Here is an 11947-nt window from a genome sequence, read left to right as displayed (position 1 = left end):
CCGTAGAGGCGGTTAAATTTCGATTTAAAGCTTTCGTGACTGCAGGGATTCATCTTCTTGTTTCTTTCGGTAAAGTCACGTAGAAGGGAAGTAATAAAATAATAAAAATAAAACATAATAAAACAATTCTCACGACGTTTCGGCTACAACGCAAGCAGCCGTCTTCAGGTGAAGAATGAGACACTACCAAACTAGGAGCTTATATATAAGCTGCATTGGGGGTTGAAGAGCGCCTTAACAAAAAGAATGTGCATGTGAAGAGGTTACAGCAGCAGATGTTAGTGTAAATGCGTTTGGTATTACCTTAGAGTCGCGGCATCTCTTCAGAAAGGTGAGAGACTCGATTAGCTGAGCCTTCTTATCCCGGAGCTTGTTGAAGGATCTCAAAGTTATGTGGAAACCCTCCCCGTAGAGGCGGTTAAATTTCGATTTAAAGCTTTCGTGACTGCAGGGATTCATCTTCTTGTTTCTTTCGGTAAAGTCACGTAGAAGGGAAGTAATAAAATAATAAAATAAAACATAATAAAACAATTCTCACGACGTTTCGGCTACAACGCAAGCAGCCGTCTTCAGGTGAAGAATGAGACACTACCAAACTAGGAGCTTATATATAAGCTGCATTGGGGGTTGAAGAGCGCCTTAACAAAAAGAATGTGCATGTGAAGAGGTTACAGCAGCAGATGTTAGTGTAAATGCGTTTGGTATTACCTTAGAGTCGCGGCATCTCTTCAGAAAGGTGAGAGACTCGATTAGCTGGGAGGCACTCTGTTTTATTGTCGCCGTCACAGGCAACGATGCCAGGGTCAGGACAGCAACAGGCTGCCTGGCCAACAACGATGCAGACGATGCCGAAGGTGATGACGTAGACTTGTGCAGCTCCATGGATTCCACTCCAAACAACAACAACGACAAATTTCGATTTAAAGCTTTCGTGACTGCAGGGATTCATCTTCTTGGTTCTTTCGGTAAAGTCACGTAGAAAGAAAATAATACAAATAAAACATAAAATAATTCTCCACCTGAAGATGGCTGCTTGCGTTGTGGCCGAAACGTCGTGAGAATAATTTTGTTTTATTTTTATTATTTTATTATTTTCCTTCTACGTGACTTTACCGAAAGAACCAAGAAGATGAATCCCTGCAGTCACGAAAGCTTTAAATCGAAATAAAATTATACAATTTTTTTAAAATTTACTTGCTGTGGTTTTCACACCTGACGATGATTGCTTGTGTTGCAGTCGAAAGGTCGTGAGAATTTAATTGGTTTATATTTTTATTACTTTATTATTTCCCTTCTACGTGACTTTACCCGAAAGAACCAAAAATATGAATCCTTGCAGTCACGAAAGCTTTAAAACAAACACTGCCGTTACCTGTGACTGCACTCATCTTACTTGTGTGTGTGTGTGCATTAAAACCTGGATTGTATTTCTGAGGGCAAGAGTTTGGAATGTCTTTTGGTAAAGGAGCACGAAGTCACATTGCATCCAGACCCCCCTAAACCCTTCTAGATGCAAGTCAAAATTAACAAGTGCAATGTACAGGTTTCCCTCGCTGTCTGCGCTAGTAGAAGATGCGTTTCAAAAAGGGCACACAAAGCGACACCGCACAAGGATACAGCTGCCTGCCGAGTAGCGTGGACAGTACACACACACAATCTTGTCCTACATCCGAGCGCGTAGCCGCACGTGACTTAAGTGAAACCGCATCTCGCGAATTTTGGGTATGAACCGGCTTGCCCCATAAACAGCGCAAAATCGCACAAACAGGAAGCCGTATAATGCGAGGAGAATCTGTAGCTCTTCTCTCGCAGACGCAAACTTGGGCTGCGCGTCCTGGGAACACAATATCGGTGTGTAGCCGCAAGTTAATAGCTTCTTGGTTCTTTCGGTAAAGTCACGTAGAAGGGAAATCATAAAATAATAAAAATAAAACATAATAAAATACAATTCTCACGACGTTTCGGCCACAACGCAAGCAGAAGAACAGGTCTGTCGGAAAGACAGCGTCTGTCTTTCCGACAGACCTGTTCTTCACCTGTTCTTCTGCTTGCGTTGTGGCCAAAGCGTCGTGAGAATTGTATTGTTTAATTTTTATTATTTTATTATTTCCATTCTACGTGACTTTACCGAAAGAACCAAGAAGATGAATCCCTGCAGTCACGAAAGCTTTTAATCGAAAGATAACAGCCGTTTGAATTTTGGGCCACGTCTTTAAATTTCAGGACAATGGGTTGAGAGTTGTGCAGTGAGGCCAGGATGAAAACATTTCTAGTCCGGCCAATATCTCGTGAAGTCATACAGAATTATAACCAGTCTTGCGTTAAAGTTTACACCAAACACTCGTGCTATATAACAATAAACTAAATGCAGAACGAAACTGCTCTACAGACTCTAACGAAAAGCATTAAAACTAAGTTATTCAGATGATTTTCATCCATGTGCTAACAAAAAACGTGCTATTGAATTGGAATAAAGGGCTTTCACTGTTAAACTGTGCCTCAGATTTCAGCCACGGCAGCTGAGGTTGTCTTCGGCGGTGGTTCAAGTCAGTCTAGCAGCCGTGCTTTAGGCCGTGGCTGCAGGCAGCGAGCAGTCACCTCACAGCGGGCTGCGGCAATCTCTACGGTGGCAAGTCAGGTCGGCTTACAGCAGACCGCACCTATTGAGGCATGGCGGGTCTTGTATACGTTGAGTAATGGCAAGTTGAGTTGCACTTGGGCTGTCAGTGGTAGTAGCCCTTGGCGGTTGAATGGGTAAGTGCTTGTCCCAGACAAGGCCATGGTTCAGTGGCAAACCGTGGTAGTGCTCAGAGTTTGGAATGTATCACTCGCAGACCGTGGCAAGTGGAATGGCTTAGTGGCTGACTGGGACATGTCATGGCATGTTGAAAGAGTCAGTGGCTGGTGGCTGTGGCGGGCTGTGGTGGTCCATGGTGATCTGTGGTGATCTGTGGCGGGCTGTGGTGGTCCGTGGTGATCTGTGGTGATCCGTGGTGATTTCATGTTGAGTCAGGGTGGAGAGGCGTCAGCTTGGCTCGTTTCGAGAGGCCAAGATGCAAGGCCGGACCTGATGTGGTTAAAGGGGGGGGGGGGTTAGGCTACGACAGTAACACACGTTAACTCACATTCTCAACGATTTTCTAAGTCGTCATTATTTCTGGTGACATGGAGGGGCCTTCGTTCATAGGTGGATAAACAAAGGACTGCAAACCATCGTGGGATTTTTCATCATTATTGTAAAGTTACTCTGAGGATTACACACACTTAGTTGCCACGTGACCATTGACTCCTCCAAAGTAAGTAGAAGAACGTCGTCATTTGGAGTCACAATTCGATGAAAAAAACATTCTCTTTTTGAAACTTTTTTAGTTTTTTCTGCTTCCTTTGAAGAGTTTTGTCTGCTCCATTAGCATTCCGCATACACACACTCAGACATGCTCTATCCACTGCGAGATGAAGGCCTCTCCAAGCTGCCGCCATCCCTCACGCTCGCACAACAATGAATCTAGCACACACACTCGGATATCCTCGCTCCGTCGACCCCGCAAGTGGACGTGTTCCCACTCCGCCGTGAGTGTCGCTCACGGCGAGGTAGCAACACTCGGCACTGCCAGGTGCAGACCATCTCGCGCTCTCACACCTACATCACCCGGAGAGCTACGGTGGTCATCACTCATCAAGGCCTCGATACAGAGACGTTGCTTTCTCTGTGTGCCTATGTTTGTTCCCTCTCTCTATGTATCTCTGTGATATCTGTCTGCTTATATGTCTGTCTATATGTTTCTGGTTCTGTGTTTTTATCTCTCTCTCTCAAATGTAGTATTCTCAGGAAGAACATAATCAACCAGGTAGGGTGTAGACTGTTATGTTATCCGACTCTCTGTTGTATTACATTCCATTTCTAAGTATACTAGATTTGTGTTTCTATTTCATTTATTCCTGATGATGATTGCTTGTGTTGCAATCGAAACGTCGTATGCTAGTATTTAATTTATTACTTTCTCTTTATACGTGACTTTACCGAAAGAACCAAAGAGTCATTCCTGTAGTCACGAAAGCTCCAAATTAAGATTGTACTTAGCAGGCTCAAATCCCTGCTTAGCTTCCTAGACAGACCCAGTGGAGGTGAGGCACATCCATGGATGGTTTCATCGTGGGAAAACGTGAAAGGCGTGCGAGTTAGAAACACGTGCGCTTGTGCCGGCCGTGGTTTCGATGCTTTGTCCTTACCTGGAGGAACCCACTTGGGTAGAGGCGATGCGGTGACACGATCCGCGACGCCGGCTTCGTTGAACGCGGGCGGGGGGAGGCGCTTCGCTGATTGCCGAGGGGCAGGATCTGGCCCGACATCCGCCCCGGCTCCACGCGCCGCGCCCGTTGTTCTGCTGCCCCTGGCCACGGCGGCTTTGCTCCCTCTCCTGTTGGCGGTGGCGGCGGTGACCCTAGGCACCTTGAACTTCCAGAAGGGCTTCTTGTGGTCGCTGTCATCGCTGTCGGACTTCCCAGCGGACTCCGAGGACTCGCCCGTCTCGTTGTCTGTCGTGTTTTAGACAACATGTGATTACCCGTCGTCGTCGTGGTCGCTGCATTGTGGACACTGTTGTTTCATATTTCTGATCGGTCAGAATTACTTTACCAAATAAAAGCAAGTATTCCAATGTGGTCATGGCACGTATTGAATGTTTGCCAAATATTACTATTGAAAATTTTTTTTTGGGAACAATACAGTCGTAGTGATAGTGCTACAGAGTCAACTGAAGCTTCAAATCAAGATTTTATCTCGACTTTGAAAAATCAATAAAGAATACGATACGATTTAGGAAAAACCCAGCAGGAGACTGCTGTGTGGTTTGAACAGAGGGCAACACATGAGCATCCTCAGTGGCCTGGCACTGCCATGCAAAACTAAACAACTTTGTGTCATCAGGTAAGGCCCACTGAGCCAAATGTCTCTTCTTCAGAAGCGACTTGGCTATCACAAATGGTAGCTCAAGAAAGTGGGCAATTATCACGTGGAGATGTATCGCGGCGAAATATTCTAAATGTGGAGGGAAAACTGGAGGACCCGGAGAAAAATCCACGTGACCACGGGGAGAGACACGCAAACTCCAAATATACAGCAGCAGGCGTCAGGGTCGGGATCGAACGCACGACCTTCTGTACACCAGACGAGGAAGTTAAACATCTCATAGCCACCGTACAAACACATAGATTCCCCGTACAGCCATTCAGAGGCTGTTGTGGCAGCTGCCGTGAGCGAGCACGTATGAAGGTCGGCACGGCATACATGGAGGTGGATGGCCAGCACCACGCCTGGAATTGCACCAGGTACTCATTTGAGGCTGAGTCGACCTCGGAGAGGCCCAGGACTGGTTCATATAATCTTTACTGGTGTTGGCAGTGAGCATCATACATGTCCACACACGTGCAAACATACAGAAAGCCACAAATCTGTAGAGTCTCATACCGGGTGTGTCGTCCGTGTTGACGGTGGCACTGCCCACGGCTTCCTGTGAACTCTCCCGTGAAGACGCCACGACTTCCGTCTGATCAGCAGCCGGGGCAAGGACCTCCTTGAGCTCCCTCTCAAAGAGACGCTCGTCGTCCAGGGACGGTCTGCGCAGAGTGGTGCAAAGTGCGGTTGCAAACGACGACAATGCACAGAGGTTGGTGTGGGCAGTGCAATCTTCTTCTTCTTATATATAAGAGTCTCCGCGCGCTTGCGGGGGATTTGGCTCTCGGACGGTGGGCTTCACGTAGAAATAACATTGCCGGCCGGCACGCCCTAAGCCCCGCGGTGGGAATAGGCTATTCCGTTTTCCCATCCGTAAAGTTTAAAGTTGTTTAATTAACACATTTGTGCGGTTTCTATTATTAATAACTTACTTATTGCTCGACATCGACCGTACCAACTGACGCCAATTGCGTGGGGGGGGGGGGGTAGACACTGCCAAGTGATGCGCGTTCACACGAGCTCATTTCCTTTTACGCGTTTTACAGCAGGCAAGACTTACATACGTAACTCTGCGGTTATTTCTTCACAGTGTCATGTCCTCTTCGCCCCCCCCCCCAACACGATGCGTCCACTTTATACTACAGACTCCGTAGATAATAATATTTTACTGCTTACATACCATTATTCTTGCACGGGCGGGGGATGCTGGGGGGGGGGGGTAGCGGCCCAGCCCCTAGCCTGGCAACGTGCCAACTCCGCCGCCTCGCCAATGTAGGCCAGGACGGGGGATAAGCATGGCACAAGGCCTCAACACGCCTATGCTAAGTACAGAGTTCCTTGCTTCTTACGCTAACAACTCAAGCCCATTGTTTACTATTGTTAAACACATTAGTTGACAAACATTACAATAATAATGTTTGTGTGCTGATAAGAAATATGCTTCATTGCTTAATATTATGAAACAAATACGTTGCCAGATATTACTATATATATCTTTGTGTGCACATACCGACTCTGGTTCATTGTTTATCTTTCATTTACACTTATCTCTACTTATTTCTTAAATGCATTTCTATTGTTTCCATCGCTCACGTCACGCTATTTACTCATACGTAGTACTGCGATACTGATAGCTGTGCCATCATCGGGGATTGTTGTGCCCATCGATGTGTGTGTATGAGTCCACGTGTGTGTCTTTGAGTCCATATGTTTGTGCGTGTAGAGCCATGCGTGTCTTTAACTCCATGCCTGTCTTTTTCGAACGGACAACGCCCGATGTGTGTGTGTACGTCAAAGTGTTTGTGTGTGTGTGTCAGTCCAAGGGTGCGTGTAAGTCCATTTGTGTGCGTATCAGTAGCTGTGTGTGTGTTATTCCATGTGTGTGTGTGTTAGTTCATGTGTGTGTGTGTTAGTCCATGTGTGTGCATGGCTCCATCTGAGTGTGTAAGTCAATGTGCATTCGTGTGTCTATGTGTGTCAGTCGATGTATATGTGTGTTAGTCCATATGTGTGTGTGTAAGTCCACATGTGTGTGTAAGTCCATACATGTGTGTGTGTCTCACTCGATGTGTGTGTGTAAGTCGATATGTGTGTGTTAATCCATGTGTGTGTCAGTCTATGTATGTGTGTGTAAGTATATGTGCGTGTAAGTACATGTGTGTGGGGAGCGGTAGTGTAGCGGTTAGCGCTACGCTGCACTACGAACCTGGCGACCCGGGTTCGATTCCCGCTCACGGCTAACACCAGTGACGATTATCTGAACCGGTCCTGGGCCTCCTCTAGGTCGACTCAGCCTTAAATGAGTACCTGGTGCGGTGTGTAAACATCGCCACTGGGGAGACAAAGGCGGTCGGGCGTGGTGCTGGCCACCCACCCCCTCGTGTACCGTTCCGGCCTTCCTAGGTGCTCGCTAACACCACTTGCCCCTACAGTCTGTTAAGGCTATAAGGGGGATCTTTGTTTATGTCAATGTGTGTTAGTGCACGTATGTCTGTGTGTGATTCCATGTGTGTGTGTGAGTTGCTGTATGTGTGTACGTCCATATATGTGTGTGTAACTCCATGTGGGTGTATCTAAAGTGGATGTCTATGCGTGTGTGAGTCCATATGTATCTGTGTGTCAGTCCATGTGTGTGTGTCTTAGTCCATATGTGTGTGTGTGTAAGTACACCCAATTCAAGAGCCGAATGGCTCACAGGGCTATACCTAATAAATGAACTTGAACTTTAAATGTGTGTTTACGTCAATGTGTGTGTGTCAGTCCACGTATGTCTGTGTGTGAGTCGGTGTGTATGTGTGTGTGAGTCCCTGTATGTGTGCACATCGATATGTGTGTGTAACTCCACGTTGTATGTCACGTGGATGTCTATGTGTGTGTGAGTCCATATATGTGTGTAAGTCGATGTGTTTGTGTGAGTCGATATATGTGTGCGTCTCAGCCCATGTGCGTGTGTGTTAGTCGCTTTGTGTGCGTTGCTCCTTGTGAGTAAGTGTAAGTCCATTTCTTTGCGTGTCTGTAGGTCCATGTGTGCGTGCGAGTGAATGTATGTGGTTTATTGACCTGCTCAAGGCCTATGATACCATCAGTAGGCCTGGCCTCTGGGTTGTTCTTCGTGCTTTCGGAGTCCCTCACCCTTTGCTCACGATCCTTAGGACCTTCATGATGGTGAGCGGCCCCACGTCAAACTACGTGGCCGTCAGTCAGAGCCATTCCCTCTACACCTTGGGGTGTGACAGGGATGTCCTCTGGCTCCCACATTATTTTACATATCTTTTGACCACGTAGTTCGTGAAGCCTTCAGTGACCTATACCGGTGGAATTACCATATGGTACAGATACAATAAGAGGCTGATCGACGCCCGGGTGCGGTCAAGGGATGCCTCCCTATTGCTCAACCATGTTATGTATGCCGATGCTCTGGTGATTGCTGCTCACTGCTGCTGAACCTGGAGCTTGTCACTAAGAGGTGGGGCCTCACCATCAGCCCCACCAAAACTAACCATCTGCCTGGGTATTTTATACCATCGAACAATCCAGCCCCACAACTCACAATTGGTGATGCGGCAGTTGTGGAGAGTTGGAGAGATTCCCATACCTGGCCAGTGTGCTCATGACCGGCTCCGGTTTGACAGCAGAGGTCTCACTCCAAATTAGTCGGGCGCCATTATCTTTTCATCGGCTGCGTAACGCTGTGTGGAAGCTACCTGGTCTCTCGCTCCGCATGAAGCACCAGGTCTTCTCAGCCACGGTAATTCCCTCCCTTCTCTACGCTTGCAAAACATGCACCCCCCTAATAGAACATCTTCGCCGGCTACAAACATTTAGGCTGGCCTGCTAACGATACATCCTGCACTTAACCATATGTGTGTGTGCATCTAAGTCGATGTGTTTCTATGTGTGTAGGTCGATGTCTGTGTGTAAGTCTACATGTGTGTCTGCCTTTTTCGCCCGGGCAACGCCGGGTACTTACCGCTAGTAATGTTATAAATAAGAGGTTGCTACATAACATGATGGAGCAGCTGGAAGGAGTGAATCCAAACTAGGCATGGAAGGAATTTCCCTCCTGATGGTTTCATGAATTGCCATGATTTAGGATTGCAATTCGGCTCAAGAATCTGTTCTTTCGTTACCATTGCAGTGGCTGTCGGAAGCAACTGCGAATCCATGAGATGCAATAGAAACAATACAAACAACGCTGACTTGTAAAACAATGACGAGGCGATGCACTCCATCTGGTGAGCGTCTCTAAGGGACATGCATTTACATCATGTCATGACGTAACGGCACAATAATAGTAATGTAGTAGTGTGTAGTGTATAGCAGTATAGTGTAGTGTATAGTAGTGTAGTGTATAGTGTAGTGTATAGTAGTGTAGTGTCTAGTAGTGTATAGTGTAGTGTATAGTAGTGTACAGTGTAGTGTATAGTAGTGTATAGTGTAGTGTATAGTAGTGTACAGTGGAGTGTATAGTGTAGTGTATAGTAGTGTAGTGTATAGTAGTGTAGTGTCTAGTAGTGTATAGTGTAGTGTATAGTAGAGTAGTGTATAGTGTAGTGTATAGTAGTGTAGTGTATAGTAGTGTACAGTGTAGTGTATAGTAGTGTAGTGTATAGTAGAGTAGTGTATAGTGTAGTGTATAGTAGTGTAGTGTATAGTGTAGTGTATAGTAGTGTACAGTGTAGTGTATAGTGTAGTGTATAGTAGTGTAGTGTATAGTAGTGTAGTGTATAGTAGTGTAGTGTATAGTAGTGTAGTGTATAGTAGAGTAGTGTATAGTGTAGTGTATAGTAGTGTAGTGTATAGTAGTGTACAGTGTAGTGTATAGTAGTGTAGTGTATAGTAGAGTAGTGTATAGTGTAGTGTATAGTAGAGTAGTGTATAGTGTAGTGTATAGTAGAGTAGTGTATAGTGTAGTGTATAGTAGAGTAGTGTACAGTGTAGTGTCTAGTAGTGTATAGTGTAGTGTATAGTAGTGTACAGTGTAGTGTATAGTATTACCTTCCGTCTCTTGCTGTTCCTGCTGCTGTGTTCAAGGCCGTGACTTGACGGGACTTCTTGGTTCCGCTCAAGGCCTTCTTTGCAGGCTTTGCCTTGTCGCCATTTTCATCGTCAGAATTGGTCACCGCTTGAGACATTTTGCTTGGCGGAAGAGAGGCCGATGAGAAGTCACCGTCTGTGGCGATGCAACACGCACACACATTGACGCGCGTACATCGCTGGGTTTGTTAAACCGATAACCATTTTCGGAATCAAATGGCGGTTATGAAAGTCGGGAATTGGCAATTGTTTACGGTTGGATTTTACTACCGGTGCAGAGGGCCTCCACAAGAGGGAGCTGAAAAGAGGAAATTGCCTACTCTCCCACGCTGCGCAGACACATTGGTAGAGGCGGCAAAGCGCCTCCTCGACCACACACGACCAAGCGCGGTGAACTCATTGACACCGCTGGGTGGAAGAGAGGTGGGGAGGGGATTTAAGAGACTTTCCACGTCGGGATATGGAGTTGAACCAGCGGCTTCTGGATTGCAAGCCCACCGCGCTAACCACGGCAGCTCCATTGCGGATGGATCTAATGCGATTTTACTTTGGTAATGAAATATGACTTGTAATCATTTAAATAAGCCAACGAGTCAATGACCATAATTACAATCGTAACCATCACTACTGTCCACCACGTCGTCTGCCCATAACCATCATATGTATAGATACCTCACATTCTACTCACCGTCGTCTTCAAAGTCCTCAGGCTGAGTATAATCAAATTTCTTGAATCTGCAACACCAATCATTTGGATAAAAGAAAAACAACGAAAGATCAATTCAGGAATAAATCACATTACGTACATGGATTCACGGGCCCACTTGCTGTACTGCCAGGACACCAGTGCTACTGAATTACAATGACACAATGCAAAGCAAGTGCCATGGCAGTGCCTATCGATCTGCAAAGGCGGTTGTCAATCAATGACATTGATGCTGCATTGAAACTCGTCGTCATCGATGAACATGACTCCGGGCCAATCAACGAACATAAAGTGACACCAACTAACGGCCATGACATGTAGCCCGCCAACACTGTCCCAACTGATCCGATGTACCAATGTCATCAATTACACTATACACTACACTGTACACTACACTGTATACTACACTACTATACACTACACTATATACTACTAGACACTACACTACTATACACTACACTATACACTACACTACTATACACTACACTATACACTACTAGACACCACACTACTATACACTATAAACTACTCTACACTACACACTACACTAATCAACACTAATATACACTACACTAATATGCACTACACTACTAAACACTATACTACTATACACTACACTATATACTACTAGACACTACACTACTATACACTACACTATACACTACTATAAACTACTCTACACTACACACTACACTAATCTACACTATAAACTACTCTACACTACTATACTATGAACTACACTACTCTACACTACACTGTACACTGCTATACACTACTCTACACTATACACTGTACACGACTATACACAATTGGTTGTTTACCCTTCTATCTGGCAACAAAACTGACACCTTTTGTTGCCAGATAGAAGGGTAAACAACCAATTATCAACCCCCTCACCAGTTGCTGTGCCGGGTGGTGGCGAGTTTAACGACACAACATTTACACATTGACGCGATCTGCCCCAACCAACAACAACAAACTCCCTCTCTGTTATGAATCAGCCACAGAGCCACTCACGCACCTGAGTAGCCTCGGCATGTCAATTGAAGTCTCACACCCCCCAATACAACAACCACAAGCCACCAACGAGCAATAAAACTAAAAAAAAAGACGCGGATAAGAGCCGCGATGACGTCGATAACAACACCGATGAGGGATTTCCCTCAAACGTGAGGGAAGTGAACGCCAACTTTGTATAACTGTGAAGTTGTATCAAGTTAAACTTTTGTCGATTAACGCGAATTAGCGAG

The 11947-nt window shown here is 45.8% G+C and overlaps 1 protein-coding gene across 1 annotated transcript; it reads right to left on the bottom strand.

Moving 5' to 3' along the window:
- Nucleotides 1–2089: 2089 nt before the first annotated feature.
- On the bottom strand, nt 2090–11947 carry LOC133339891 (nuclear ubiquitous casein and cyclin-dependent kinase substrate 1-like). The gene is made up of 6 exons (XM_061548013.1): nt 11719–11947; nt 10680–10726; nt 9953–10127; nt 5468–5616; nt 4231–4536; nt 2090–3067 (listed from the first exon to the last, which is right to left on the bottom strand). Exons 1-6 carry the CDS (start codon nt 11733–11735, stop codon nt 3000–3002), a joined length of 762 nt encoding a protein of 253 aa, XP_061403997.1. The 5' UTR covers nt 11736–11947; the 3' UTR covers nt 2090–2999.

The sequence above is a fragment of the Lethenteron reissneri genome, unplaced genomic scaffold (genome assembly GCF_015708825.2).
Source record: "Lethenteron reissneri isolate LAM-NWPU_2019-01 unplaced genomic scaffold, ASM1570882v1 scaffold_529, whole genome shotgun sequence".
In the NCBI taxonomy this organism is placed as follows: domain Eukaryota; kingdom Metazoa; phylum Chordata; class Hyperoartia; order Petromyzontiformes; family Petromyzontidae; genus Lethenteron; species Lethenteron reissneri.
The sequence above is the reverse complement of the archived record's forward strand: the minus strand, read 5'-3'. Positions and strand labels throughout refer to the sequence as shown.